Genomic DNA, 26,274 nt, shown 5'->3' with positions numbered 1-26,274 from the left:
TCCCTTTGACTGATGGTCCTATGTATATGATCAATTACATACTTAATATGATCACTTTATCATATAAGATGGGATTAGTGCCACCCAGCTAAATGGGATTTGGAGTCCTATGGCAAGTTTTTAGCTTCACCCTTTGGGGGTAGGTCTGTGGGAATGTGTTCTCATCTGTACAGTTCCTCCCTCTCTCATTCCCACTCTTATTTTTACTGGGATCTATTTTCGATTGACTTAACATAGAATTAATCATAGATGTATTAAGTAAGGAGTTCAGCCAATGGTATTAAGTAGAGAGAAAAAAAAAAAATAAAGTGAACTAAGAAAGTGTTCCTTAACAGTCAAGACAAGGGTCAAACACCATTTTAAATGTTGTACCAAATGCCTCCCCTGGACGAGTGTAGAATACTTGTTGATGAAATCTAGTCCTCTAAAGTGGATAGAGAAAATGGTCTAAAAAGAAACAGGACAGTTTCAGGATTGAACTATTCTGTGGGTCAACAGTCATCCAAGATCCAGACTCTCTGGTTTTCTACTTTATTCCAGGATATCTGTAGTTGCAATATGGCTGCAATAGCTACTGGCATTATGGTTGTCTCATTATGAAATGTTCCACTTTGTCTTAAAGTCCATTTATCAGATATTAATATACTTATACCAGCTTCCTTAAGAAGTGCATGGCATTTTTTTAAATCATTTTAAGTGCCTCTGGAAACAACATTTTACAAAATGATCTGTTGATTATCCAAGTCTTTCATTTGGGATTCTTTGCTCATTGATAATTTAATTATAGGTATGTTTGGGTTTAAAGCCACCATTTTGGTAATTGTTTATAGTTTCCTCCATCCATCTTGTTTTCTTTTGGATTAATCAAGTACTTTTTATTATTTGGTTTTCAAATTCTGGAGGTTTTTTCTTAATTTTTATTTATTTGACAGATTTAGACAGTGAGAGAGAGAGAGAAAGGTCTTCCTTCCATTGGTTCACACCCCAAATGGCCGCCACGGCTAGTGTGCTGCACCGATCCGAAGCCAGGAGCTCCCTCCTGGTCTCCCATGCGGTGCAGGTGCCCAAGCACTTGGGCCATTTCTACTGCTTTCCCAGGCCATGAGCAGCCAGAACATGGACTGGTACCCATTCGGCATGCTGATGCCAAAGGCATAGGCTTAATTAACCTACTATGCCACAGCATCAGCCCCTCTTTTTAAAAAATATGTATTTATTTATTTGAAAGTCAGATTTGGAGAGACAAAGATCTTCCATTCACTGGGCCAGGCCAAAGGCAGAAGCTTCATCCAGGTCTCCCGCATGAGTGGCAGGGGTCCAAATACTTGGGCCATCAGCAGGGAGCTGGGTCAGAAGTGGAGCGGGGACGTGCTGGCATTGCAGGTGACAGCTTTTCCTGCTGTGCCATAAGGTTGGCCCCTGTGGGTCTATTTCTGTTGGCTCTTTTTTTCCTTTTGATGGTCAGTAACATTGTTCTGCTGCTTCACAGTCATGTAATATAAACAACTTACGTGGCTATTATGTATAAAAGAATCATCAAAGTGGAAAGGTATTTTCACCTGGATGTGTGCTCCTTTTCCTTCCTCTGTCAAACAGTGCAGATGAGAGGTTCACAACTTTGATGCAATCAGGGGTTGAGATGAGACAATTAGGTTTTTTTTTTTGTGGGGGGGGGATTCTTTTTAATTCACCTCTGGTTTCAGACATCTTGAGAGATCTTTCCTATGTCTATTTCAGGAAGCAGTCTGGCAAGACACTGGAATCGAAACATTCCAAGACCACAGGAACTCTCCAGTTTTTCCAGCTTAGTGCCCAGCTTCCCCTGCTGCTGCACACTAAGCAAAACCACCGCCAGGGTAAGTAGCACTGGCGAGGGAGATCAGTGGTTAACAAGCTGTCAGATTCCAAGGTCACCAGCCCTCAGGGCCAGTTACTGCCTCACTGGTGTCTCTGCACTTCAGTCAGGTTCCTCTGCCCGCAGCAGACCTTGTTCTCCACCAACCTAGGAATGCTCCAGGGCCAAGAGGCCGCGCCCTGCACTCGTATTTAATTCCTGTACCCTCTCCACAGATGTCCACTATCTGTGAAGATGTTACACTCTTCAGTTTGTTTTTCTAGTTGCTGCAGTGGATTCTGGAGTCTCCCTGTAGCCACTGCCTTTTTTTTTTTTTTTTTTAAATCTGTTAAGATTTACTTATTTACAGAGAGGGAGAGAAGTCCTTTCCCCAGATGGCTACAGTGGCCAAGGGATTGGAACTTTTTGAATCTAAATCTTTCAACTAATGTCTACAGTGCTTTAAAATTTACCAACACAGACAATATTGAAAACCTTTTAAAGTCTTATATAAGTTGATTTGTAGCTATTATAAACGATAGTGACATAAAAATTATTTCTATTCATGATAAATTACAGATTGACCTTTATTAAGATAAAAAATTTGTATCTAGCAATTTTACTAAGTGTTTCCATTAATTGTAATAATTTCTATATAGGTCCTTTCAAATTTTCCATTTAGGTAATCATGTCACAAACAGTAACAGAGTTAGGTCTTAAGTGAATACTTACTGATTATTTTAATGTAAAACCAACTTTGCATTGCTGGGTAAACTTAAGTTGGACAGAATGGATTCTAAAGAAGTTGGTTATTTTTTCTAAAATATTTGTTTATGTGAAAGAGACAGATAGAAATCTCCCCCACCTGCTGGTTCACTTCCCCAGTGGCCACAACAGTCAGGTCTGGGCTAGGCTGAAGCCAGGAACTCCATCCTGCTCTCCCACATGTGTGGCAGGATCTTAAGAACTTAGACCATCTTCTGCATTCCCAGGTGCACTAGCAGGAAGCTGGATCAGAAGTGGCCATGGCCGGCGCTGTGGTGTAGTGGGTTAAGCCACTACTTGCAGTGCTGGCATCCCATATGGGCACTGGTTCGAGGATCAGCTGCTCTACTTCCAATCCAACTCTCTGCTGTGGCCTGGGAAAGCAGAAGATGGCCCAAGTCCTTGGGCTCCTGCACTGGTGTGGGAGACCTGGACGAATCTCCAGCTGTTGCAGCTACTTTGCCACCTTAAACAAAACTAAGTTTTCTAACTTTAAGGAATGAAGGGAGGGATATTGGAGGAGCTATCTGCCAGTTTCTAGCAATTTTCTGTTTGAATCTGTTGTACAGAATCTATATCTAGATTGCATTCTTTCCATAATGCAATGAAAGACAGCTAACATACATATAGGATCTGCATTAATAAAGAATCATACAATATTTCATACCAAGTTATAGTACAGGGGTATGTCAAAAAGATCATGGCAAAGTAGAAACAAATGTACATTTTCCATGCACTTCTTGACATACCAAAACGTTTTGTGATGTAAGCCTAGTGGAGTTTAGTGGTATACAATACTTAGATTGCTCTTTAAAGTTTGTCCCAGTGTAATGTGAGTGAAGAGTTGTATCTCAATGGTTTTTCTCCAGTGTGGGTTGAGGAATGAGACAACAGATGTTTTCTTGCATTTGATTCAGGGTTTCTGCCCAGGATGTATGTGCTTGTGCTGAAGCCTTTTCCACACTGAGTACACGCACAGGGCTTCTCTCTAGTGTGAGACCTCGTGTGTTTCTTAAGGGAGGACTGACAAATGGAGGCTTTCCCACAGGCACTGTATCCATAGGGATCTTCTCGCGTGTTAGTTCTGACACTTTTTGGAAGGGACGGAGGGGCAGTGAAAGCTTTCTCATGTTCATTACACTTCACGTTCTGCTCCACAGCGTGTATTTTTTGTGGGTGGCACTAAGGGAGGGCCTTTTTCTGTAGTCACTGCATTTACAGAGCTTCTTTCCAGCAGGTAACCTGCATTCTTCCTTCTCAGGATATGAGCAGATAAAGGATATACCATATTGATTGTACTCAAGTACTCTCAAAGGAGAAGTTTTCTAAGGGACGATTCTTGATTGAAACCTTTTTCAAGAGTTTTCTCTCTAGTGTGAGTACTCACATGATTCCTAAGAGTTGAGGGAAGGCTGGAGAATCTGCCATGTTCTGTGTATTTGTAGCATTTCTCGCCATTGCAATATCTTGTACAAGTAAGGGAAGAGTTCTTGCCAGGGTGGGGGTTTGGTACCTGTTGAATAAGAGTAAGTGGTGACTAAAGACTTTCTTACTTTCACCATTGACATGTTTGCCATTTTCAATATTATGTACAACGTTTCAAGCTGAATAAGCTCAATATCCTGCCTAAGGCTCCACTGTATTAATAGTTACTCAAGCAAGTGAAGAATGAAGTAATCTAAGTAAATGCTTACCTATGGGTATTTTCTGCGAGGCAGCAAATGTTGGGTTTACAGATTTCCCCAATTTCATGAGAATCATAAACTCTCCTGAGACAGCGTTCTGCACAGAAATTGCATCTTTTGACTTGAGTTTCAAATTAGCATAGGGAAAATTTTTATGATTACTGAAGAAAAGGTTGAGATGAAAGAAAAGCAGGTCCCATTTGTAAATAATACTGGAGGGAGAAAATGTAAAAGACAAGATCCTTTGAGATCAGATCAAAGTATGAAAGATTGGATAGACAGGGAGGAAAGCTCATGAAGGACCTCAGCGTGCTTTTCCATTCCAAATTACCAGCCCTCACCAGCCAAGGCTGCTGCCACAGTGCCCAGGCTCACCTGTACAGGCACTGTGGAGAATTCCTTTGTTCTCTTGTCTCCCTTGGAGCTCAGATTACGTTTACAGAGCTGATGTCCTGTGTGTGAGGAAGCATACATGAGGGGGGAGACTGTGAGGGTGACAAGAAATCTTTGTTTTGCTGCTAAAAAAGTTGCACTTGACAATCAAAACAGAGCTGTTCAACAAGGACCAAAAAGCAAATGCTCCATCCCCATATGGAATTGACTCTTGGAATCCTTGCCGAAGATCAGACTGCCCCACAGTGGAAGGAGTCATCTGTTTGGGGCTTTACCTAGTCCTCCCATTCTCTTTTTGGAACAGAGTATGTGCTTAAGAACTACTGTCTGGGGCAAGTATTTGGCCCAAGAGTTTACATGCATGTGTCTTAGACATCAGAGTACCTGGGTTTGATACTCAGCTCGACCGTTGAGTCTAGCTAGCTTCCTGCTAATGCAGACCCTGGGAGGCAGCACTGCCTCAAATGACTGGGTTCCTGCCACTCATGTGGGAGACCTGGATTAAATTTAGACATTAGGGGATTGAACCAGCAGATGGGAGCTCTATCCAATTAAAAATAAATCTGTGGGGCCAGCACTGTGCTGTAGCAGTTACAGCTGCTGCCTGCAGTGCTGGCATCCCATGTGGGCACTGTTTCAAGTCCTGGCTGCTCCACTTCTGATACAGCTCTCTGCTGTGGCCTGGGAAAGCAATAGAAGATGTTCCAGGACCTTGCACCTCTGTACCCATGTGGGAGACCCAGAGGAGGCTTCTGTTCAGCACAGCTCCAGGCAGCAGAGAGAAGACCTCTCTCCTTCTCTGTGTGTAACTCTTTCAAATAAATAAATCTTAAAAAAAAAATCTACTTGCTGCAAGAGTAAATGAAGGAGTGAGGCCTGCCTTACCCTCTAAGGCCAGGTTCCTAAAGTTCTCCAGCATCACATCTCTGTAGAGATTTCTCTGAGCAGGGGTCCAGCAATGCCCACTCCTCCTGGGAAAAGTCCAGTGCCACTTCCTGGAAGGTCACCGAGTTCTAGAACATCATAGACACATTCTGGTTCAGTCAATGAATGTCTTCAACAATGCATCAGAAGGGTGGCAGGTGCCAACCGGACTGGGGAAGGAGACCCAAGGCAAAAGCAGCTCAGACCAGCATCGGAGGCCTCGTATTTGCCCCAGTGCTCAGTTCTTAGAATTCGCCCCTTTCAACTTTATTTCCTGGGCCATTGTACTCAGGCGTTACCAGCTTTCCTAAGATATGGTAGTCCTCATTCAGATCCCGTGTTGACAGGGCATACTGCAGCAATGAGCGCGATGCATGGAAAATGACCTTCCTAGTACCCAGCAGAGTGTAGAATTCATATTGCATCTGGAGGAGTATCCCAACAAGATTAACATATTTTTTTTAACTTTTATTTAATGAATATAAATTTCCAAAGTACGACTTATGGATTACAATGCCTTCCCCCCAATACTGTCTCTCCCACCCACAACCCTCCCCTTTCCCACTCACTCTCCCCTTCCATTCACATCAAGATTCATTTTCGATTATCTTAATATACAGAAGATCAGCTTAGTATACATTAAGTAAGGATTTCAACAGTTTGCTCCCACACAGAAACATAAAGTGAAAAATAATAGATGATTTTTTTAAATGATGATGAAATCAGATCAGACCTATTGTCATGTTTAATCCCAGTGAGAGTCAAGTTGGGAATTAATTTCTTTTTTTTTTTTTAACAGAAGATCAGTTTAGTATGCATTAAGTAAAGATTTCAACAGTTTGCACCCCCATAGAAACACAAAGTGAAATATATTGTTTGAGTACTCATTATAGCATTAAATCTCAATGTACCGCACATTAAGGACAGAGATCCTACATGAGGAGTAAGTGCACAGTGACTCCTGTTGTTGACTTTACCAATTGACACTCCTGTCTATGGCATCAGTAATCTCTCTATGCTCCAGTCATGAGTTTCCAAGGCTATGGAAGCCTTCTGAGTTCTCCGACTCTTATCTTGTTTAGACAAGGTCATAGTCAAAGTGGAGGTTCTCTCCTCCCTTCAGAGAAAGGTACCTCCTTCTTTGAAGACCTGTTCTTTCCACTGGGATCTCACTCACAGAGATCTTTTTGCCAGAGTGTCTTGGCTTTCCATGCCTGAAATACTCTCATGGGCTTTTCAGCCAGATCCGAATGCCTTTAGGGCTGATTCTGAGGCCAGAGTGCTGTTTAAGACATCTGCCATTCTATGAGTCTGCTGAGTATCTTGCTTCCCATGTTGGATCACTCTCCCCTTTATTTATTCTATCGGTTAGTGTTAGCAGGTACTAGACTTGTTTATGTGCTCCCTTTGATTCTTAGTCCTTTCATTATGATCAATTGTGAACTGAAATTGATCACTTGGAATAGTGAGATGGCATTGGTACATGCCTCCTTGATGGGATTGAATTGGAGTCCCCTGGTATGTTTCTAACTCTACCATTTGGGGCAAGTCAGCCTGAGCATGTCCCAACTTATACATCTCTTCCCTCTCTTATTCCCACTCTTATGTTTAACAGGGATCACATTTCAGTTAATTTTCAACACTTAAGAATAACTGTGTGATAATTACAGAATTAAACCAGTCATATTAAGTAGAACAGACAAAAAAATACTAAGAGGGATAATGTATTAAGTTGTTCATTAACAGTCAGGGCTATGCTGATCAAGTCACCGTTTCTCATAGTGTCCATTTCACTTCAGGAGGTTTCCTTTTTGGTGTTCAGTCAGTTGTCACCAATCAGGGAGAACATATGGTATTTGTCCCTTTGGGACTGGCTTACTTCACTCAGCATGATGTGTTCCAGATTCCTCCATTTTGTTGCAAATGACTGGATTTTGTTGTTTCTTACTGCGGTATAGTATTCTAAAGAGTACATATCCCATAATTTCTTTATCCAGTCTACCGTTGATGGGCATTTAGGTTGGTTCCAGGTCTTGGCTATTGTGAATTGTGCTGCGATAAACATTAGGGTGCAGACCGCTTTTTTGTTTGCCAATTTAAACTCCTTTGGGTAAATTCCAAGGAGTGGGATGGCTGGGTCGAACGGTAGGGTTATATTCAGGTTTCTGAGGAATCTCCAGACTGACTTCCATAGTGGCTTGACCAGTTTGCATTCCCACCAACAGTGGGTTAGTGTCCCTTTTTCCCCCACATCCTCGCCAGCATCTGTTGTTGGTAGATTTCTGTATGTGAGCCATTCTAACCAGGGTGAGGTGAAACCTCATTGTGGTTTTGATTTGCATTTCCCTGATTGCTAGTGACCTTGAACATTTTTTCATGTGCCTGTTGGCCATTTGGATTTCCTCTTTTGAAAAATGTCTATTGAGGTCCTTGGCCCATCTCTTAAGTGGGTTGTTGGTTTTGTTTTTGTGGAGTTTCTTGATCTCTTTGTAGATTCTGGTTATTAACCCTTTATCTGTTGCATAGTTTGCAAATATTTTTCCCATTCTATCGGTTGTCTCTTCACTCTCCTGACTGTTTCTTTTGCAGTACAGAAACTTCTCAATTTGATGCAATCCCAATAGTTGATTTTGGCTTTGACTGCCTGTGCCTCCCGGGTCTTTTCCAGAAATTCTTTGCCTGTGCCAATATCTTGAAGGGTTTCTCCAATGTTCTCTAATAACTTGATAGTGTCAGGACGTAGATTTAGGTCTTTAATCCACGTTGAGTGGATTTTTGTGTAAGGTGTAAGGTAGGGGTCTTGCTTCATGCTTCTGCATGTGGAAATCCAGTTTTCCCAGCACCATTTATTGAATAGACTGTCCTTGCTCCAGGAATTCATTTTAGATCCTTGATCAAATATAAGTTGGCTGTAGATGTTTGGGTTGATTTCTGGTGTTTCAATTCTGTTCCATTGGTCTATCCATCTGTTTCTGTACCAGTACCATGCTGTTTTGATTACAACTGCCCTGTAGTATGTCCTGAAATCTGGTATTGTGATGCCTCCGGCTTTGTTTTTGTTGTACAAGATTGCTTTAGCTATTCGAGGTCTCTTGTGCCTCCATATGAATTTCAGCATCATTTTTTCTAGATCTGAGAAGAATGTCTTTGGTATCTTGATTGGGATTGCATTGAATCTATAAATTGCTTTTGGGAGAATGGACATTTTGATGATGTTGATTCTTCCAATCCATGAGCATGGAAGATTTTTCCATTTCTTGGTATCCTCTTCTATTTCTTTCTTTAAGATTTTGTAATTCTCATCGTAGAGATCTTGAACGTCCTTGGTTAAGTTTATTCCAAGGTATTTGATTGTTTTTGTAGCTATTGTGAATGGGATTGATCTTAGCAGTTCTTTCTCAGTCATGGCATTGCTTGTGTATACAAAGGTTGTTGATTTTTGTGCATTGATTTTATGTCCTGCCACTTTTCCAAACTCCTCTATGAGTTCCAATAGTCTCTTAGTAGAGTTCTTTGGATCCTCTAAGTACAGAATCATATCGTCTGCAAAGAGGGATAGTTTGACTTCTTCCTTCTCAATTTGTATTCCTTTGATTTCTTTTTCTTGTCTGATGGCTCTGGCTAAAACTTCCAGAACTATGTTAAATAGCAGTGGTGAGAGTGGGCATCCCTGCCTGGTTCCAGATTTCAGTGGAAATGCTTCCAACTTTTCCCCATTCAATAGGATGCTGGCTGTGGGTTTTTTATAAATTGCCTTGATTATATTGAGGAATGTTCCTTCTATACCCAATTTGCTTAGAGTTTTCATCATGAAAGGGTGTTGAATTTTATTGAATGCTTTCTCTGCATCAATTGAGATAGTCATATGGTTTTTCTTCTGCAGACTGTTAATGTGGTGAATCACTTTGATTGATTTGCGAATGTTGAACCATCCCTGCATACCAGGGATGAATCCCACTTGGTCTGGGTGGATGATTTTCCTGATGTGTTGTTGTACTCTATTGGCCAGAATTTTATTGAGGATTTTTGCTTCTATGTTCATCAGGGATATTGGTCTGTAATTTTCTTTCAGTGCTGCATCTTTCTCTGCCTTAGGGATTAAGGTGATGCTGGCTTCATAGAAAGAATTTGGGAGGATTCCCTCTTTTTCGATTGTTCTGAATAGTTTGAGAAGAAATGGGATTAGTTCTTCTTTAAATGTCTGGTAGAATTCAGCAGTGAATCCATCTGGTCCTGGGCTTTTCTTTGTTGGGAGGGCTTTATTACTGTTTCAATTTCTGTTTCAGTTATGGGTGTATTTAGGTTTTCTATGTCTTCATGGTTCAATTTTGGTAGATTGCATGTGTCCAGGAATCTATCCATTTCTGATAGATTTTCCTGTTTGCTGGCATACAGGTCCTTGTAGTAATTTCTGATGATTCTTTTTATTTCTGTGGTGTCTGTTGTTACGTTTCCTTTTTCATCTCTGATTTTATTGATTTGGGTCTTTTCTCTTCTTTTTTTAGTTAGTTGGGCCAATGGGGTGTCAATTTTGTTTATTTTTTCAAAAAACCAGCTTCTTGCTTGGCTGATTTTTTGTAGTTTTTTTTTTTTGATTCAATCCTGTTAATTTCTTCTCTGGTTTTAATTATTTCTCTTCTCCTACTAGATTTGGGTTTGGTTTGCTGCAGTTTTTCTAGGTCCTTGAGGTGCGCTGAAAGCTCATTTATTTGGTACCTTTCCAATTTCTTGATATAGGCACCTATTGCTATAAATTTGCCTCTCAATACTGCTTTTGCTGTATCCCATAAGTTTTGATATGTTGTGTTGTTGTCTTCATTTACTTCCAGAAAGTTTTTGATTTCTCTTTTGATTTCTTGAATGACCCAGTGTTCATTCAGGAGCATGTTGTTCAGTCTCCATGTGTTTGCATACTTTCTGGGGTTTCCTGAGTTGCTAATTTCCAGCTTCATTCCGCTGTGGTCTGAGAAGCTGCATGGTATGATTCTAATTCTTTTAAATTTGCTGAGACTTGCTTTATGGCCTAGTATGTGATCAATCCTAGAGAAGGTTTCATGCACTGCTGAGAAGAATGTGAAGTCTGTAGATGTAGGGTTGAAAGTTCTGTAGATATCTGTTAGATCCATTTGGGCAATAGTGTCAATTAAATCTGCTGTTTCCTTGTTGATCTTCTGTCCGGATGATCTGTCTATTTCTGAGAGTGGAGTATTGAAGTCCCCCAGTAGTATTGTATTGGAATCTAAATCTCCCTTTAAGTCCCTTAACAAATCTTTTAAATAGACCGGTGCCCTGTAATTAGGTGCATATACATTTATAATAGTTACATCTTCCTGTTGAATTGAACCCTTAATCATTATATAGTGTCCCTCTTTGTCTCTCTTAACAGTTTTTGTATTAAAGTTTATTTTGTCTGATATTAATATGGCTACACTTGCTTTTTTTGGTTTCTGTTGGCATGGAATATCTTTTTCCAACCTTTCACTTTCAGTCTGCATGCCTCTTTGTTAGAGAGATGTGTTTCTTGTAGGCAACAAATACTTGGGTTGTGTTCTTTGAGCCAATCAGCCAAACGGTGTCTTTTAACTGAAGAATTCAGACCATTAATGTTCAATGTGACTATTGATACGTAGTGACTTTGCCCTGCCATTTTCCCGGAGATATTTTCTAGTATATGCTTTGAGCTTCCCATGCTCTTTTACTGGTAGGTGTTCTTCCTTTCCCTTCTTTCATATTGATGGCCGTGTTTCTGTGTTTCTGAGTGTAGCACATCTTTAAGTATCTTTTGCAGGGCCGGACGAGTGGCCACAAAGTCTTTCAATTTCTGTTTGCTATGAAATGTCTTTATTTCACCTTCATTCACAAATGAGAGCTTGGCAGGATATAATATTCTGGGCTGGCAATTTTTCTCTCTTAGCACCTGTGCTATGTCTCGCCATTCCCTCCTAGCCTGTAGTGTTTCTGATGAGAAGTCTGCTGTGAGTCTGATTGGAGATCCTCTGAGAGTAATCTGACGTTTCTCTCTTGCACATTTTAGGATCTTTTCTTTATGTTTCACTGTGGTAAGTTTAATTACCACGTGTCGTGGTGAGGATCTCTTTTGGTCATGTTTATTGAGGGTTCTATGAGCTTCCTGTACTAGGATGTCTCTGTCCTTCTCCAAACCTGGAAAGTTCTCTGCTAGTATCTCACTCAAAAGGCCTTCTAATCCTTTCTCTCTCTCTCCATGCCTTCAGGAACTCCTAGAACTCGAATGTTGGTTTTTTTAATAGTATCCTGTAGATTCCCAACAATATTTTTTAGATTTCTAATTTCCTCTTCTTTTCTTTGGTTTGACTGTATGTTTTCCTGTGCTCTATCTTCTAAGTCCGATATTCTCTCTTCTGCTTCACCCATTCTGTTTTTAAGGCTTTCTAATGTGTTTGTCATTTGATCTATTGAGCTCTTCATTTCATTTTGATTTCTCTTCACTATAACACTTTCCTGTTCTACTAGTTTCTGAGTTTCATTTTGATTCTTCCTTAAAATTTCATTTTCACGAGAGAGATTTTCACTCCTGTCCAATAAGGATTTCTGTAGTTCAAGGATTTGCTTTTGAAAACTTCTAAATGTTCTTATCATAAATTTTTTGAAATCCGTATCTTGCATTTCTTCTATCTCATCATCTTCATAATCTTGGTTTGGGGTGTTTTGTTTATTTGGAGGCATCATAGTGTCATCGTTGATCTTGTTCCCTCGATTTCTGTGTTTGTTGCTTGGCATAGTTAATTCTTCTTTCATCACTGTGCGTTTTTTTTTTTTTAAATTTTTTTTTAATTTTATACTATGTCCGTGTTAAGTGGACTGCCTGCTGTTGGAGGAGCCGTGGAGGCTTGAGATGGGTGCGGCCTGAGAGCTCTGCTTGGTTCTTCCTGGTTAAGGGTGTGTAAAGGTGACACCCTCAGGTTATGCGTGGTAAATCTCTATTTATTTATTTATTTATTTTATTTATTCAGGGGGTAAGTAATACCGCACGGCACGGCTGTGCAGAATTGATGGTATTTAGCTTCCAGTCTCTGGCTTCTACCCAAAGAGTCTGTGTAGGCTCCTCTGGACTCCCACTGAGTTGCCTAGGCTACTGAATTGTAGTGACTCAGTTCCTTAGCTCTCCCCTGTTGATATGTAAATCCAGAGAGGGGGCCTGCTCTTTGTCTCTTGCGAATTCTTCAAGCCTTGCAGCCTTGCAACCTTTGCAAGGTTAGGGGAAAGACAAACCCCCAAGCTTTTTTTTTTTTTCCTTCTTTCTGGTAGTGAGTTTGCTGCACTTTCCAGCCCCCCTCTAGATTCTGACCCCCGTTTCCCCGCCAATGTCTCGGGTTATTGAGCTCACCTCCCCTTCCAGCGCCGATGTGTGGACTCGGAGCCCTGGACGTCCCAACTCTCCCCGCTGTTGTCTGTGTGACATGCACGCCCCTTCCTGCACTGGCGCGCAGACCCTGCGGCTCCCATGGCTCGGCTTCCGCGCGGTGGGCGACCTTGTTCTCCCAGTAGGTCCTCTGATTCACAGCCACTCGATCCAGAAGAGTTTCCTCTGCAATATTTTCCTGGTTCTTTTTTCTGAGGCTACTGTAAGTCCCCTTTTATTAAACTAAATTTTCCCGGACTATCAGTGCGCGCCCTCACTATTCCGCCATCTTGGCTCCGCCCCCCAAGATTAACAAATATAACAGCAGCTTTTCCTAGGCCTTCCCTGTCCTGTCATGAAGCCAGAGACCTGGGGAAAACTGAGGCTCATCACCTTGGGCTGAAGCTACAGATCAAGGGCAAGAACTGCTGTTTGGGAACTTTTTTTTTTTTTTTTGGTATAAAATGATTTCCTGGGCTAGTGGATTAAGCCACGGCCTGCACCCCATCCGGGTGCCATCTGTTCAACTCCCAGCTGCTCCACTTCTGATCCAGCTCCCTCTAATGTACTTGGGAAAGCAGCGGAGGATGGCCCAAGTGCTTGGGTCCCTACACCCACAATAGGAGACTGCATGAAGCTCCTGGCTTCAGCCTGGCTATTGCAGCCACCTGAGAAGTGAAGCAGCAGAAGGAAGAGCTCTGCCTCTCCCCTCCCCCCTCTCTGAAAACAAACCATGTCCTACATACCTGTGACCAGGGTGTCCCCACTTTTGTAGCCATTCTTACCCTGGGTGTTCCTTTCTGACTGGGCAGGACCTTGAGCAGACAGAGCTAGAAGATGAAGTTGTGAAGAGTCTAGACTAGCCAGGTATTCAACATCAGCAAGTCCGGAAGACTCCTCATAATAAAGAACAATCATACATACATACAAACAAACAGGGTTTGTCTCTTAGTATATCCCTTAATTAGGACTAAAGTATGTACTTTGTTGTTGTTGTTGTTAAACTTTTTCCTACACTAAACCACTGTAAAAAGACTTACAGCCAAACACAGCTCAGCAGCAAGGAGCTTCTGTAAGTGGCAAACTACCTTAAATGCCAGGTACCCATGACAGAAACCAGGACTTACTGGGCAAAGAGCCGAGTCCTGTATAGAACAGAAGCTTCGAGCCGGCGCCGTGGCTCACTAGGCTAATCCTCCGCCTTGCGGCGCCGGCACACTGGGTTCTAGTCCTGGTCGGGGCACCAGATTCTGTCCCTGTTGCCCCTCTTCCAGGCCTGCTCTCTGCTGTGGCCTGGGAGTGCAGTGGAGGATGGCCCAAGTGCTTGGGCCCTGCACCCCATGGGAGACCAGGAGAAGCACCTGGCTCCTGCCATCAGATCAGCACGTTGCTCCGGCCTGTCCACTCTGCCTGTCAATAAATAAATAATTAAAAAAAGAATAGAAGCTTCAAGATGAGTCTGGAACATATTAAAGCCACACCCCTTGGGGCCAGTACTGTGGCACAGTAGGTTAAGTATCTGCCTGTGGTTCTGGCATCCCATATCTTTGTAATTCTGCCTCTCAAGTAAATAAAATCAATCTTTTTCTTAAAAATTTATATTGTGTATCATTTCTTTATTTGCATGCATTTAATAAATACAACTTTGGGAATATAGTAATTTGTCCCACTGTACCTGCCTTCCCACCACTCTCCCTCTTCTCTTAGTAAGAAACCAAGATATATTTTCATTTAACTTTCCACACAGAAGATTAACTCCAGGTAAAGAGTTTAACACTTTGTGAGAAAGAAAAGGAAAAAAACTCAAACTATTCAACAGTTTCCTCATCTTTTAAATGGGACCTCTTAGGGTTGGATTGAGAGTGAAATAATCTGCGTAAATTACTTAATAACTTCCAGTTCATAAGGACTTTATAAATCCTTATGTTTTATATATTAGAAATTACCATTTGCCTATATTTCCATGCAGATGGCATATTTTTACCTTATACTAAAAGGACTATATTCCATGATAATATTTATTTGAAAGGCAGAATTACAGAGAGAGGGGGAGGCAGAGATATCTTCCATCGGCTGATTCACTCCCCAAATGGACTCAACAGCCAGGGCTCCAGGAGCTTCATTTGGGTTTCCCACATGGGTGCAGAGGCCTAAGCACTTGGGCCATCTTCGGCTGCTTTCCCAGGCACTTTAGCAGAGAACTGGATCAGAAATGCAGCAATCAAGACTTGAACAGGTGCCCATATGGGATGTCAGCGCCACAGGTGGTGGCTTAACCAGCTGTGCCACAGCACTGGCCCCATTGTCAAAAAAAATCTTTCAGTCAGTTTATTTGAAAGGCGGAGACAGAGAAGTGCTTTCTTGCACTGGTTTACTCACCAAGAACGAACCAAGCCTAATGGTTAAGATGCTCACATCTCAAATCGGAGTGCCTGGCTTCGATTCTAGGCTTGAGCTCCTGACTCCAGCTTCTTGCCAGTGCAGACCCTAGGAGGCAGCAATGACGACTCAAGTAGTTGGGTTCAGGGCACCCATATGGGAGAGCTGGACTGGGTTCCTGAATTCAGCCCTGGCCACTGGACATTTGGGGGGAATGAATCAGCAGATTGGAGCTGTTTTTTTTTTTTTCTCAAATAGAGAATAAGCAAGATGGACTATATCAAACTAAAAAGTTCTTGCGCCGCAAAGAATTGACAAGCAACCTTATGGAATGGGAAAACATATTTGCAAACCAAATATTCGATAAAGTTAATGTGAAAGGAACTCAATGCAAGTCAAAACCTTTTAATGAGAAAAAAAAAAGCCAAGGACCTGAATATATTTTTTCAAAAGAAAAAATAAAATGAGTAACAGTAAAAGTGTTCATCATCACTAATTATCAAGAAAATGGTATTCAACACTAGGTAGCTACTCACACACTAGTTATAATGGCTATTATCAAAAACTCAAAAGGTTACAAGTGTTGGCCAAGATATGGAAAAAAGGGAACCCTGATACACTACTGGTGGGAATGTAATTAGTATAGCTGTTGTGAAGACACTATGGAGGTTCCTCAATATACCAAAAATAGACTACTGTATGATCCAGCAACTGAAGATATCTGCACTCCTGTTTCCATTGTAGCATTATTCACAACAGCCACATACACAAAACCATAGCAGACATGAAATGGAAATAACCTCAGTGTGTGTCAGTGGTCGAATGAATAAAGATATGAGGGGGGGTCTTCAAAAGTTCATGGACAGTGTATATTTTTAAAATTTTTACTTATTTGAGAGGCCAGCACTGTGGCATAGCAGGTAAAGCCACTGCCTGTAGTGCCAGCATCCCATATGGGCGCCGGTTCAAATCCCGGCTGCTCCACTTCCAATTCAGGTCTCTGCTATGGCCTGGGAAAGTAGTACAAGATGGCCCAAGTCCTTGGGCCCCTGTACCCGCATGGGAGACCTGGAAACTTCTGGCTCCTGGCTTCAGCTCCGGCTGTTGTGGCCATTTGGGGAGTGAACCAGCAGATGGAAGACCTTTCTCTCTCTGCCTCTCCTTCTCTGTGTAACTGACTTTCAAGTAAAATAAATATTTCAAATAAGTAGAAAAAAATTTTTTTTAAACAATTACAGAGAGGGCCGGTGCCGCGGCTCACTAGGCTAATCCTCTGCCTTGCGTCGCCGGCACACTGGGTTCTAGTCAGGGCGCCGGATTCTGTCCTGGTTGCCCCTCTTCCAGGCCAGCTCTCTGCTGTGGCCCGGGAGTGCAGTGGAGGATGGCCCAAGTGCTTGGATCCTGCACCCCATGGGAGACCAGGATAAGTACCTGGCTCCTGCCATCAGATCAGCGCAGTGCGCTGGCTGCGGCGGCCATTGGAGGGTGAACCAACGGCAAAGGAAAACCTTTCTCTCTCTCTCTCTCTCTCACTGTCCACTCTGCCTGTAAGAAAAAAAAAAGAATTACAGAGAGAGGTAGAAACAGAGAGAGAAAGGTTTTCCATCCGCTGGTTCACTCCCCAAGTGGACATAAAGGCTGACGCTGAACCAATCTGAAGCCAGGATCTTCCATATGAGTGTAGAGGCCCAAGCATTTGGACCATCCTCTGCTTCTTTCCCAGGCCATTAGCAGAGAGCTGGATTGGAAGTGAAGCAACCCAGACTCCAACCGGCACCCATATGGGATGCTGGTGCTGCAGGCCGGGTCTTTAACCACTGTGCTACAGTGCCAGCCCTAACAGTGTATACTTTGAAAAACTACACTTGGGCTTAAAAATGGTTTTTGCATCAAAATAATGCAATTTCCCATGAACTTTTTGAAGTGCTGTCACACACAGTTTTAGGTATGTCTGTCTATACACCATGTAGAATTATTCAGCCTTAAAAAAAACTGGGGCCAGAGCTGTGGTGTAGCAGGTCAAGCTGCTGTCTGCAGCAACTGCATCCCATATGGGCATCAGTTCAGGTCCCGGCTGCTCCACTTCCGATCCAGCTCCCTGCTAATGTGCTTGGGAAAGCAGCAGAGGATGGCCCAGGTTCTTCTCCCTCCACATGGGAGATCCAGATGGAGCTTCTGGCCCAGACCTGGCTGTGGCAACCATTTGTGGAGCGGATGGAAGATCTCGTTCTCTCCCTCTCTCTAATTCTTTCACATATATAATACTTAGAAGAAAACTTGCAGGATATTATGCTAAGCAAAGGCAGACATAGACAAATACTGCATGGTTTTAAATAAGGAATAGAGGGGCCGACGCTGTGACGCAGTGGGTTAACGCCCTGGCCTGCAGTGCCAGCATCCCATATGGGTGGCTGTTTGAGACCTGGTTGTTCCACTTCTGACCCAGCTCTCTGCTATGGTCTGGGAAAGCAGTAGAAGATGGCCCAAGTCCTTGGGCCCCTGTACCCACATGGGAGACCCGGAGGAATTTCCTAGCTCCTGGCTTCAGATCGGTGCAGCCCTGGCCATTGACGCCAATTAGGGAGTGAATCATCGGATGGAAGACACTCCCCCCCCCCCCACCATGTAACTGTGACTTTCAAATAAAATAAATAAATCTTAATAAACAAGGAATAGAAATACAATACATATTAGAGCAGTAACATGGGCTGGGAGAGAAGGCAGTTAAAGGATACAAACTTGTTGTAACAAGTGGATAATATGGGTAAGTCCTGCAGAACTAAAGGATGAGATGGGAACTAAAGGATGACATGGGGACTAAAGTAATACATGGTGTTTGCCAAGGTGACCTTGAAGAAAATGTAATGTTGTCTAAACAAGTGGAAGACCTGAGTGCTAAGTGTTACCTGCTTGAAAAAGAAAAGATGAACCTATGGATAGCAATAGGGAAAGGAATAAAAATCTGTAAGTCAGGATGCAAAACTTAGAAGTGAACCTTATTCTGACAATTGCTTTAAACAGCACTCTGACCTCAGAATCAGCCCTTAAGGCATTCTGGTCTGGCTGAAAAACCCATGAGAGCATTTCAGGCATGGAAAGCCAAGACACTGTGGCAAAAAAAACAAACAAAAAAAAAAACAAAAAAAAAAACACATGAAAGATATCTGTGAGAGAGACCCCAGTGGAAAGAAGTGGTCATCAGAGAAGGATGCACTTTCCTCTGAAGGGAGGAAAAAACTTCCACTTTGCTTATGGCCTTGTCTAAATACTGACAGAGTTTGTGGATTCAAAAGGCTTCCCATAGCCTAGGCAGCTGATGTCAAGAGCCTCGGGTGATCACTGAGGTCATACATAAGAGTGTTAATTGTTAAATTAACAGCAGGAGTCACTGTGCACTTACTCCCCATGTAGGACTTCTATCCTCAATGAGTTGTATTATGAGAATTAACTGTAAAACTGGTCCCAATTTTTTTGTGGGTGTGTATGTGTGTAAATTGTTGAAACCTTTACTTAGTATATTCTTCCGTGTATAAAGTTAATTGAAAAGGAATCTTAATGGAGAAAGGGACTGGGAATGGGAGAGGGGGGAGGAGGTAAGAGGAGTGGGAGTGGGGGAGGGAGGGTATGGTGAGAAGAATCACTATATTCCTAAAGTTGTACTTATGAAATTTCTACTCATTAAATAAAAGATTTTTTTGGGGGGGAGTGAGCCTTATTCTTAGGAAACAACATGAAAAGCTGTAACAAAGATCCACTTATGCAATAAGAGAAGGAATTAGCTTCTAGTCTTAACAGAAACTGTCTTTTTTTTCCCCAGAGAGGAAATGAATAGAGAAATCTGAGGAAGAATTAAGCAAGCACTGGATGAGTGATAAATTATAACAAAGAAAGAACAAGTTGGAAGCTGGTCAAGCAACTGGAAGAGGAAATAAAATCTACAGCTGAAGAACTAAAACTCACAGAAGAAAAGTTGAAATGGAAAGAAGCTGAACTGGAGAATAATGATGCTCACCCTTAGGTCGTCCTGCTTTGACATGGAATAAGTAATGACACAGTGCAAAACCATGGAGATATAACACCTGGTGAGGTAGAAGATCTCAAGCCAAAGAACTTAATCACTACTGAAAAAAGTGGCTAAGGCCAAAAAAATTGCTGAGGATGTTCAACACCAGATACTGGCAACTGAGACTGCAAATTATGAATATGCAAGGGGGTTGGCGCTGTGGTGTAGTAGGTTAATCCTCTGCCTGCGGTGCCAGCATCCCATATAGGCGCTGGTTCTAGTCCTGGCTGTTCCTCTTCCAATCCAGCTCTCTGCTATGGTGTAGGAAGGCAGTAAAAGATGGCCCAAGTCCTTGGGCCCCTGCACCTGCGTGGGAGACTGGGAGGAAGCTCCTGGCTCCTGATTGGTGCAGCTCCGGCCATTGCGGCCATTTGGGAGTGAACCATCGGAAGGGAGACCTTTCTCATTGTCTCTTCCTCTCACTGTCTGTAACTCTACCTCTCCAATAAATAATAAATGAAATCTTTTTTTTTTTTTTTTTTTTTTTTTGACAGGCAGAGTGGACAGTGAGAGAGAGAGACAGAGAGAGAGAAAGGTCTTCCTTTTGCCGTTGGTTCACCCTCCAATGGCCGCCGCTGCAGCCGGCGCACCGCGCTGATCCTGGCAGGAGCCAGGAGCCAGGTGCTTTTCCTGGTCTCCCATGGGGTGCAGGGCCCAAGCACCTGGGCCATCCTCCACTGCACTCCCTGGCCATAGCAGAGAGCTGGCCTGGAAGAGGGGCAACCGGGACAGAATCCGGCGCCCCAACCGGGACTAGAACCCGGTGTGCCGGCGCCGCAAGGTGGAGGATTAGCCTATTGAGCCACGGCGCCGGCCAATAAATGAAATCTTAAAAAGAATATGCAAGGTGGGGGCTGGTGCTGGAGAAGTCTCTGCCTGGGGCATTGGCATCCCATATGGGCACCGGTTCGAGTCCCAGCTGCTCCACTTCCCATCCTGCTCCCTGCTTATGTGCTTGGGAAAGCAGCAGAAGATGGCCCAAATCCTTGGGCCCCTGCTCTCACATGGGAGACCCAGAAGCTCTTGGCTCCTGGTTTTGGATTGGCCTAGCCCCAGTCATTGTGGCTATTTGGGGAGTGAACCAGTGGATGGAAGATTATCTCTGTCTCTCCTTCTCTCTGTGTGACTCTGCCTTTCAAATAAACAAATAAATAAATAACATCTTAAAAACCTCTGTGGTCAGCTTGCTAAAAACAAACAAAAAACAGACAAACAAAAACAAAACCCAAAACAACGTGAGACAAAGTTCAGGAGGAACTGAATAAAATTCTGGGTGTTAAAACACTTTGATCCTTCAGATTGTTTTCATCATAGAAGTAAGAAGACAATGCAAACTGCTACTGAGCTGGAATGCAGTGTCAAGACTCATGCAGGTAAATGTCTGAAAAGCTGGTTGAAGGTGATGATTGTTACTATTGTTGATGGTGTTATGTTCAGTGTTGTATTCACCTGCCTATCCTTAGATGTGTGAAAGGAAGCTCAACAGTTTTCCCAAAATTTCTCTGATATTTTCTGTTACAAGTACCTCCTCCTTAAGCTTCCCTTTCATCATCTCATTCTAATCTTCTACCTAGCTTTCCAGCTTACAAAGCATCTCATCAAATTGATTCCTTTAAAAATCACTATATTATTATTTTAAAGGTTTATTTATTTATTTGAAAGTCAGAGTTATACAGAGAGAGTTCTTCCATTTGCTGGTTCATTCCCCAATTGGATACAACAGCCAGAGCTGCGCCGATCTGAAGCCAGAAGCCAGGAACTGCTTCTGGGTCTCCCATGCGGGTGCAGGGGCCCAAGGACTTGGGCCATCTTCTACTGCTTTCCCAGGCCATAGCACAGAGCTGGATCAGAAGTGGAGCAGCTGAGACTCGAGCCCTAGTGCTTGGGACCCTGCACTTACGTGGAATACCCAGAAGACGCTCCTGCCTCTGGCTTCAGATCAGCCCAGCTCTGATCATTGTGCCATTTGGGGAGTACACCTGCAGCTGGAAGACCTTTCTCTCTGTCTCTCCCTCTGTCTGTAACTCTTCCTCTCAAACAAATAACAATACAATCTTAAAAAAATATAAAGAACAAGCTTGACTCCATGGTAACTTCTTTATCAAAGTCAATGACTTGTTTTGCAATGTTTGATTGCTAGACTCTACCTCACTTCTACTAAATTAAAAATCTGTGGGTTGACCTATAAACCACATTTTTAACAAACTCTTTAGTTAATTCTTAGATACACTAAAATCTGAAAAACTCTACTCAGAAGCTTACTCTGTAGGCTATTTAGAGAATTTGTCATGGAGCCAGATTTGTGGCATTCCATATACATGCTGGTTCAAGCTCTAGCTGCTCTACTTCCTATCTAGCACCCGAGAGGAGATCAGCAGCAGATGGCCCAAGGTACCATGGTTGAGAAGTAGCCACAGCATATGCAGCAGAGAAACAAAACAATCGCATTTGAGATACCATACTTTTAAAAACTTAACATTTGACAAGTTTAAAGAAACTGTAAGAAACTTGGATAAATACAGAATGACATAAAAATGATCAAGCAGTTTTTAAAAAATTTTTTTTTAGAAATGTGAAACCCATAGAAATGAAAAACTCAGTGCAAGGATTATTCATCAGATTAGAACTTTTTGGCACCATTAAATGAGACACTAACTAAAACTTTTCCAGAACTAATAGCAGACACTAACCTTTGGATCCAGGAAGAACAGTGTATTACAAGCCGAATAAATAAAATTCACATCTAGATTCATTGCTGGTTTTTTTCTTCCTTGGTGTTTGATTTCTTCTCACAACCTTAAAAAGCACACTGGAGAAAACGTAAGTCACTTAAAAAGGAAAACAGATGCCACTTCTCAATAGCGCTAATGGATGTTAGAAGCAAGCAGGACAGGGACTGCAGTTCTTAAATGGCATGCAGTCAAGCCACTGGTGGGGCTGCCTGCATCTCATAGAAAGAGTACCTGGGCTCAAGTCTGGCTCCAGCTCCAGCTTCCTACTAATGTGCACCCTGAGTGACAGCAGGTGATGGCTTCAGTGCTTGGGTCTCCACCACTCATGTGTCGCAGCTGGACTGAGTTTCCAGGTCCTGGCTTTGGCCTGGCCCAGGCAGGCCTTTGGGTAGTGAGCCAGCAAATGGAATATTTCTATCTCTGTCTTTCAAATAAAATGAAAATAAAGTATTGTAACTTTATATCAACCAGATTCAAAATTCTCAGGAATTCTTACAGAACCATAACTTATTCAAGCTATGTAAATAAACAGAAAAGTTGTGATTTTAAAAATTAACTACATGGGGGCCGGCACTGTGGCTCACTTGGTTAATCTCATATGAGCATCTCATATGAGCACTGGGTTCTAGCCCTGGTTGCTCCTCTTCCAGTCCAGCTCTCTGCTGTGGCCCGGGAAGGCAGTGGAGGATGGCCCAAGTGCTTGGGCCCTGCACCCGCATGGGAGACCAGGAGGAAGCACCTGGCTCCTGGCTTAGGATTGGCGCAGTGCTGGCTGTAGCGGCCATTTGGGGGGTGAACCAATGGAAGGAAGACCTTTCTCTCTGTCTCTCTCACTAACTCTTTCAAATAAAAAAAAAAACTACATGGTGATGATTGTGTGACACGGTAAATACAATTAATGCCACTGAACTGTACATTTAAAAATAATTAAAATAGCATATTTTGTTTTATGCATTTTACTCAAAAATATGTAAAAAAAATTAGAATCTGGGCTACTGCTGATTTCCAGAGAAGCTCTAGTTCTTCCCAACTCCAATAACTCATTACCCAAATTCCTTAAAAAGCAACAACAAAAACACCCAAATTAGAAGTTTAACTTTGCACAGAAAATCCCACAGATTCTGTGGTTTTCTGGTTCAGGTATGCCATTCAAAGATAACAAAATCCCAGCCTGACCCCTTCTGGAGATCAGACTCATTCAGGAAGATTCTGATTATATGATCAATGTAATTGGATACCAATGTTTGCATTATAATTTAAAATTTAGGTTATAATAACTTATCTAATCTGTAAGACAGGCTATTCAGAAAGTTTTAATTTGGCCTTTATGCAAAACCCCAGAATGATTCAAAATGTTGTATTTGCATAATGATTATGCCTTTATAGTAGCTTTTATTTTTTTTATTTTTTTATTTATTTTATTTTATTTTATTTTTTTTTAAACTTTTATTTAATGCATATAAATTTCCAAAGTACGACTTATGGATTACAATGGCTTCCCCCCCATACCGTCCCTCCCACCCACAACCCTCCCCTTTCCCACTCCCTCTCCCCTTCCATTCACATCAAGATTCATTTTCAATTATCTTAATATACAGAAGATCAGCTTAGTATACATTAAGTATGGATTTCAACAGTTTGCTCCCACACAGAAACATAAAGTGAAAAATAATAGATGATTTTTTTTAAATGATGATGAAATCAGAGCAGACCTATTGTCATGTTTAATCCCAGTGAGAGTCAAGTTGGGAATTGATAATTTCTTTTTTTTTTTTTCTTTTTACAGAGGATCAGTTTAGTATGCATTAAGTAAGGATTTCAACAGTTTGAACCCCCATAGAAACACAAAGTGAAATATATTGTTTGAGTACTCGTTATAGCATTAAATCTCAATGTACAGCACATTAAGGATAGAGATCCTACATGAGGAGTAAGTGCACAGTGACTCCTGTTGTTGACTTTACCAATTGACACTCCTGTCTATGGCATCAGTAATCTCCCTATGCTCCAGTCATGAGTTTCCAAGGCTATGGAAGCCCTCTGAGTTCTCAGACTCTTACCTTGTTTAGATAAGGTCATAGTCAAAGTGGAGGTTCTCTCCTCCCTTCAGAGAAAGGTACCTCCTTCTTCTTCTTTTTTTTTTTTTTAGTGAACATATTTTTTTTTTAATTTATTTAATGAATATAAGTTTCCAAAGTACGAATAATGGATTACAATGGCTTCCCCCCCATACCGTCCCTCCCACCCACAACCCTCCCCTTTCCCACTCCCTCTCCCCTTCCATTCACATCAAGATTCATTTTCGATTATCTTAATATACAGAAGATCAGCTTAGTATACATTAAGTAAGGATTTCAACAGTTTGCTCCCACACAGAAACATAAAGTGAAAAATAATAGATGATTTTTTTTTTATGATGATGAAATCAGATCAGACCTATTGTCATGTTTAATCCCAGTGAGAGTCAAGTTGGGAGTTGATAGTTTCTTTTCTTTTTTTTTTTTTTTTACAGAGGATCAGTTTAGTATGCATTAAGTAAAGATTTCAACAGTTTGCACCCCCATAGAAACACAAAGTGAAATATACTGTTTGAGTACTCGTTATAGCATTAAATTTCAATGCACAGCACATTAAGGACAGAGATCCTACATGAGGAGTAAGTGCACAGTGACTCCTGTTGTTGACTTTACCAATTGACACTCCTGTCTATGGCATCAGTAATCTCCCTATGCTCCAGTCATGAGTTTCCAAGGCTATGGAAGCCCTCTGAGTTCTCCGATTCTTATCTTGTTTAGACAAGGTCATAGTCAAAGTGGAGGTTCTCTCCTCCCTTCAGAGAAAGGTACCTCCTTCTTTGAAGACCTGTTCTTTCCACTGAGATCTCACTCACAGAGATCTTTTGCCAGAGTGTCTTGGCTTTCCATGCCTGAAATACTCTCATGGGCTTTTCAGCCAGATCCGAATGCCTTTAGGGCTTATTCTGAGGCCAGAGTGCTATTTAGGACATCTGCCATTCTATGAGTCTGCTGAGTATCTCACTTCCCATGTTGGATCACTCTCCCATTTATTTATTCTATCAGTTAGTGTTAGCAGGTACTAGACTTTCTAACACCTTCTTTCTGTCTTTTATTTCTCAAAGAATTTTATTTTATTTTATTTTATTTATTTATTTTTTTATTTTTTTGACAGGCAGAGTGGACAGTGAGAGAGAGAGACAGAGAGAAAGGTCTTCCTTTTGCCGTTGGTTCACCCTCCAATGGCCGCCGCGGCCGGTGCGCTGCGGCCGGCGCACCGCGCTGATCCAATGGCAGGAGCCAGGAGCCAGGTGCTTTTCCTGGTCTCCCATGGGGTGCAGGGCCCAAGCACCTGGGCCATCCTCCACTGCACTCCCGGGCCACAGCAGAGAGCTGGCCTGGAAGAGGGGCAACCGGAACAGAATCCGGCGCCCCGACCGGGACTAGAACCTGGTGTGCCGGCGCCGCTAGGCGGAGGATTAGCCTAGTGAGCCGCGGCGCCGGCCTATAGTAGCTTTTATACTATTACCACAGAGAATAAACATGATCACTTTTAAAATTTCACAAGACAATTTGACTAACAAGATAATTTTTTTAATATTTATTCAAAAGAAAGTGAGGGAGAGACAGAGATCTTTTATCTGCTAGTTCACTTCCCAAATGGCCTGGACTGGGCCAGCCCAAAGCTGGGGGCCAGGAACTTCCTCTGCGTCTCCCACATGGCTACAGGGGTCCCAAGGACTTCAGCCATGCTGGGCTGCTTTTCCAGACACACCAGCAGGGAGCTGGAAGAAGTGGAGCAGCAGGGATTTGAACTGGAACCCATATAGCATGTTGGCATTGCTGGTAGCTGCTTTACCTGCCATGCCACACTGCCAGCCCCCAGAAACATTTTAATTAAGAATAAATGGGGGAGGGGCAGTGTTGTGCCGCAGTGGGTAAGGCCGCCTCCTGTGGAGCTGATATTTCATATGGGTACCAGTTCATGTCCTGGTCACTTTGCTTCCAGTCCAGCTCCCTGCAATGACCTTGGAAAGAAGATGATGGAAGTACTTGGGTCCCTGCACCCGCCTGGGAGACTCCGATGAAGCTCCTGGCTCCTAG

At 42.4% G+C, this 26,274-nt stretch overlaps 1 protein-coding gene across 1 annotated transcript; it reads right to left on the bottom strand.

The window, feature by feature from the left end:
- Positions 1–3,841: 3,841 nt before the first annotated feature.
- Positions 3,842–22,523, bottom strand: LOC138845723 (uncharacterized). Its single transcript, XM_089316398.1, has 7 exons — positions 22,388–22,523; positions 22,115–22,233; positions 13,729–13,812; positions 5,563–5,690; positions 4,660–4,736; positions 4,294–4,381; positions 3,842–4,112 (listed from the first exon to the last, which is right to left on the bottom strand). Exons 4-7 carry the CDS (start codon positions 5,594–5,596, stop codon positions 3,994–3,996), a joined length of 318 nt encoding a protein of 105 aa, XP_089172524.1. The 5' UTR covers positions 5,597–5,690; positions 13,729–13,812; positions 22,115–22,233; positions 22,388–22,523; the 3' UTR covers positions 3,842–3,993.
- Between the last annotated feature and the right edge of the window lie 3,751 nt (positions 22,524–26,274).

This window comes from Oryctolagus cuniculus, chromosome 16, assembly GCF_051225735.1.
Source record: "Oryctolagus cuniculus isolate XC-2025 breed Fujian yellow rabbit chromosome 16, ASM5122573v1, whole genome shotgun sequence".
NCBI lineage: Eukaryota > Metazoa > Chordata > Mammalia > Lagomorpha > Leporidae > Oryctolagus > Oryctolagus cuniculus.
The sequence above is the reverse complement of the archived record's forward strand: the minus strand, read 5'-3'. Positions and strand labels throughout refer to the sequence as shown.

Coding starts and splice junctions, on each gene's coding strand:
- LOC138845723 (XM_089316398.1), bottom strand. CDS start 5,596: ATGCTGGAGAACTTTAGGAACCTGGCCTTAGAGG. Junction 4,737..5,562: donor TAGGAACCTGGCCTTAGAGG/GTAAGGCAGGCC, acceptor CCTCACACACAG/GACATCAGCTCTGTAAACGT. Junction 4,382..4,659: donor TCTCCACAGTGCCTGTACAG/GTGAGCCTGGGC, acceptor ATTTCTGTGCAG/AACGCTGTCTCAGGAGAGTT.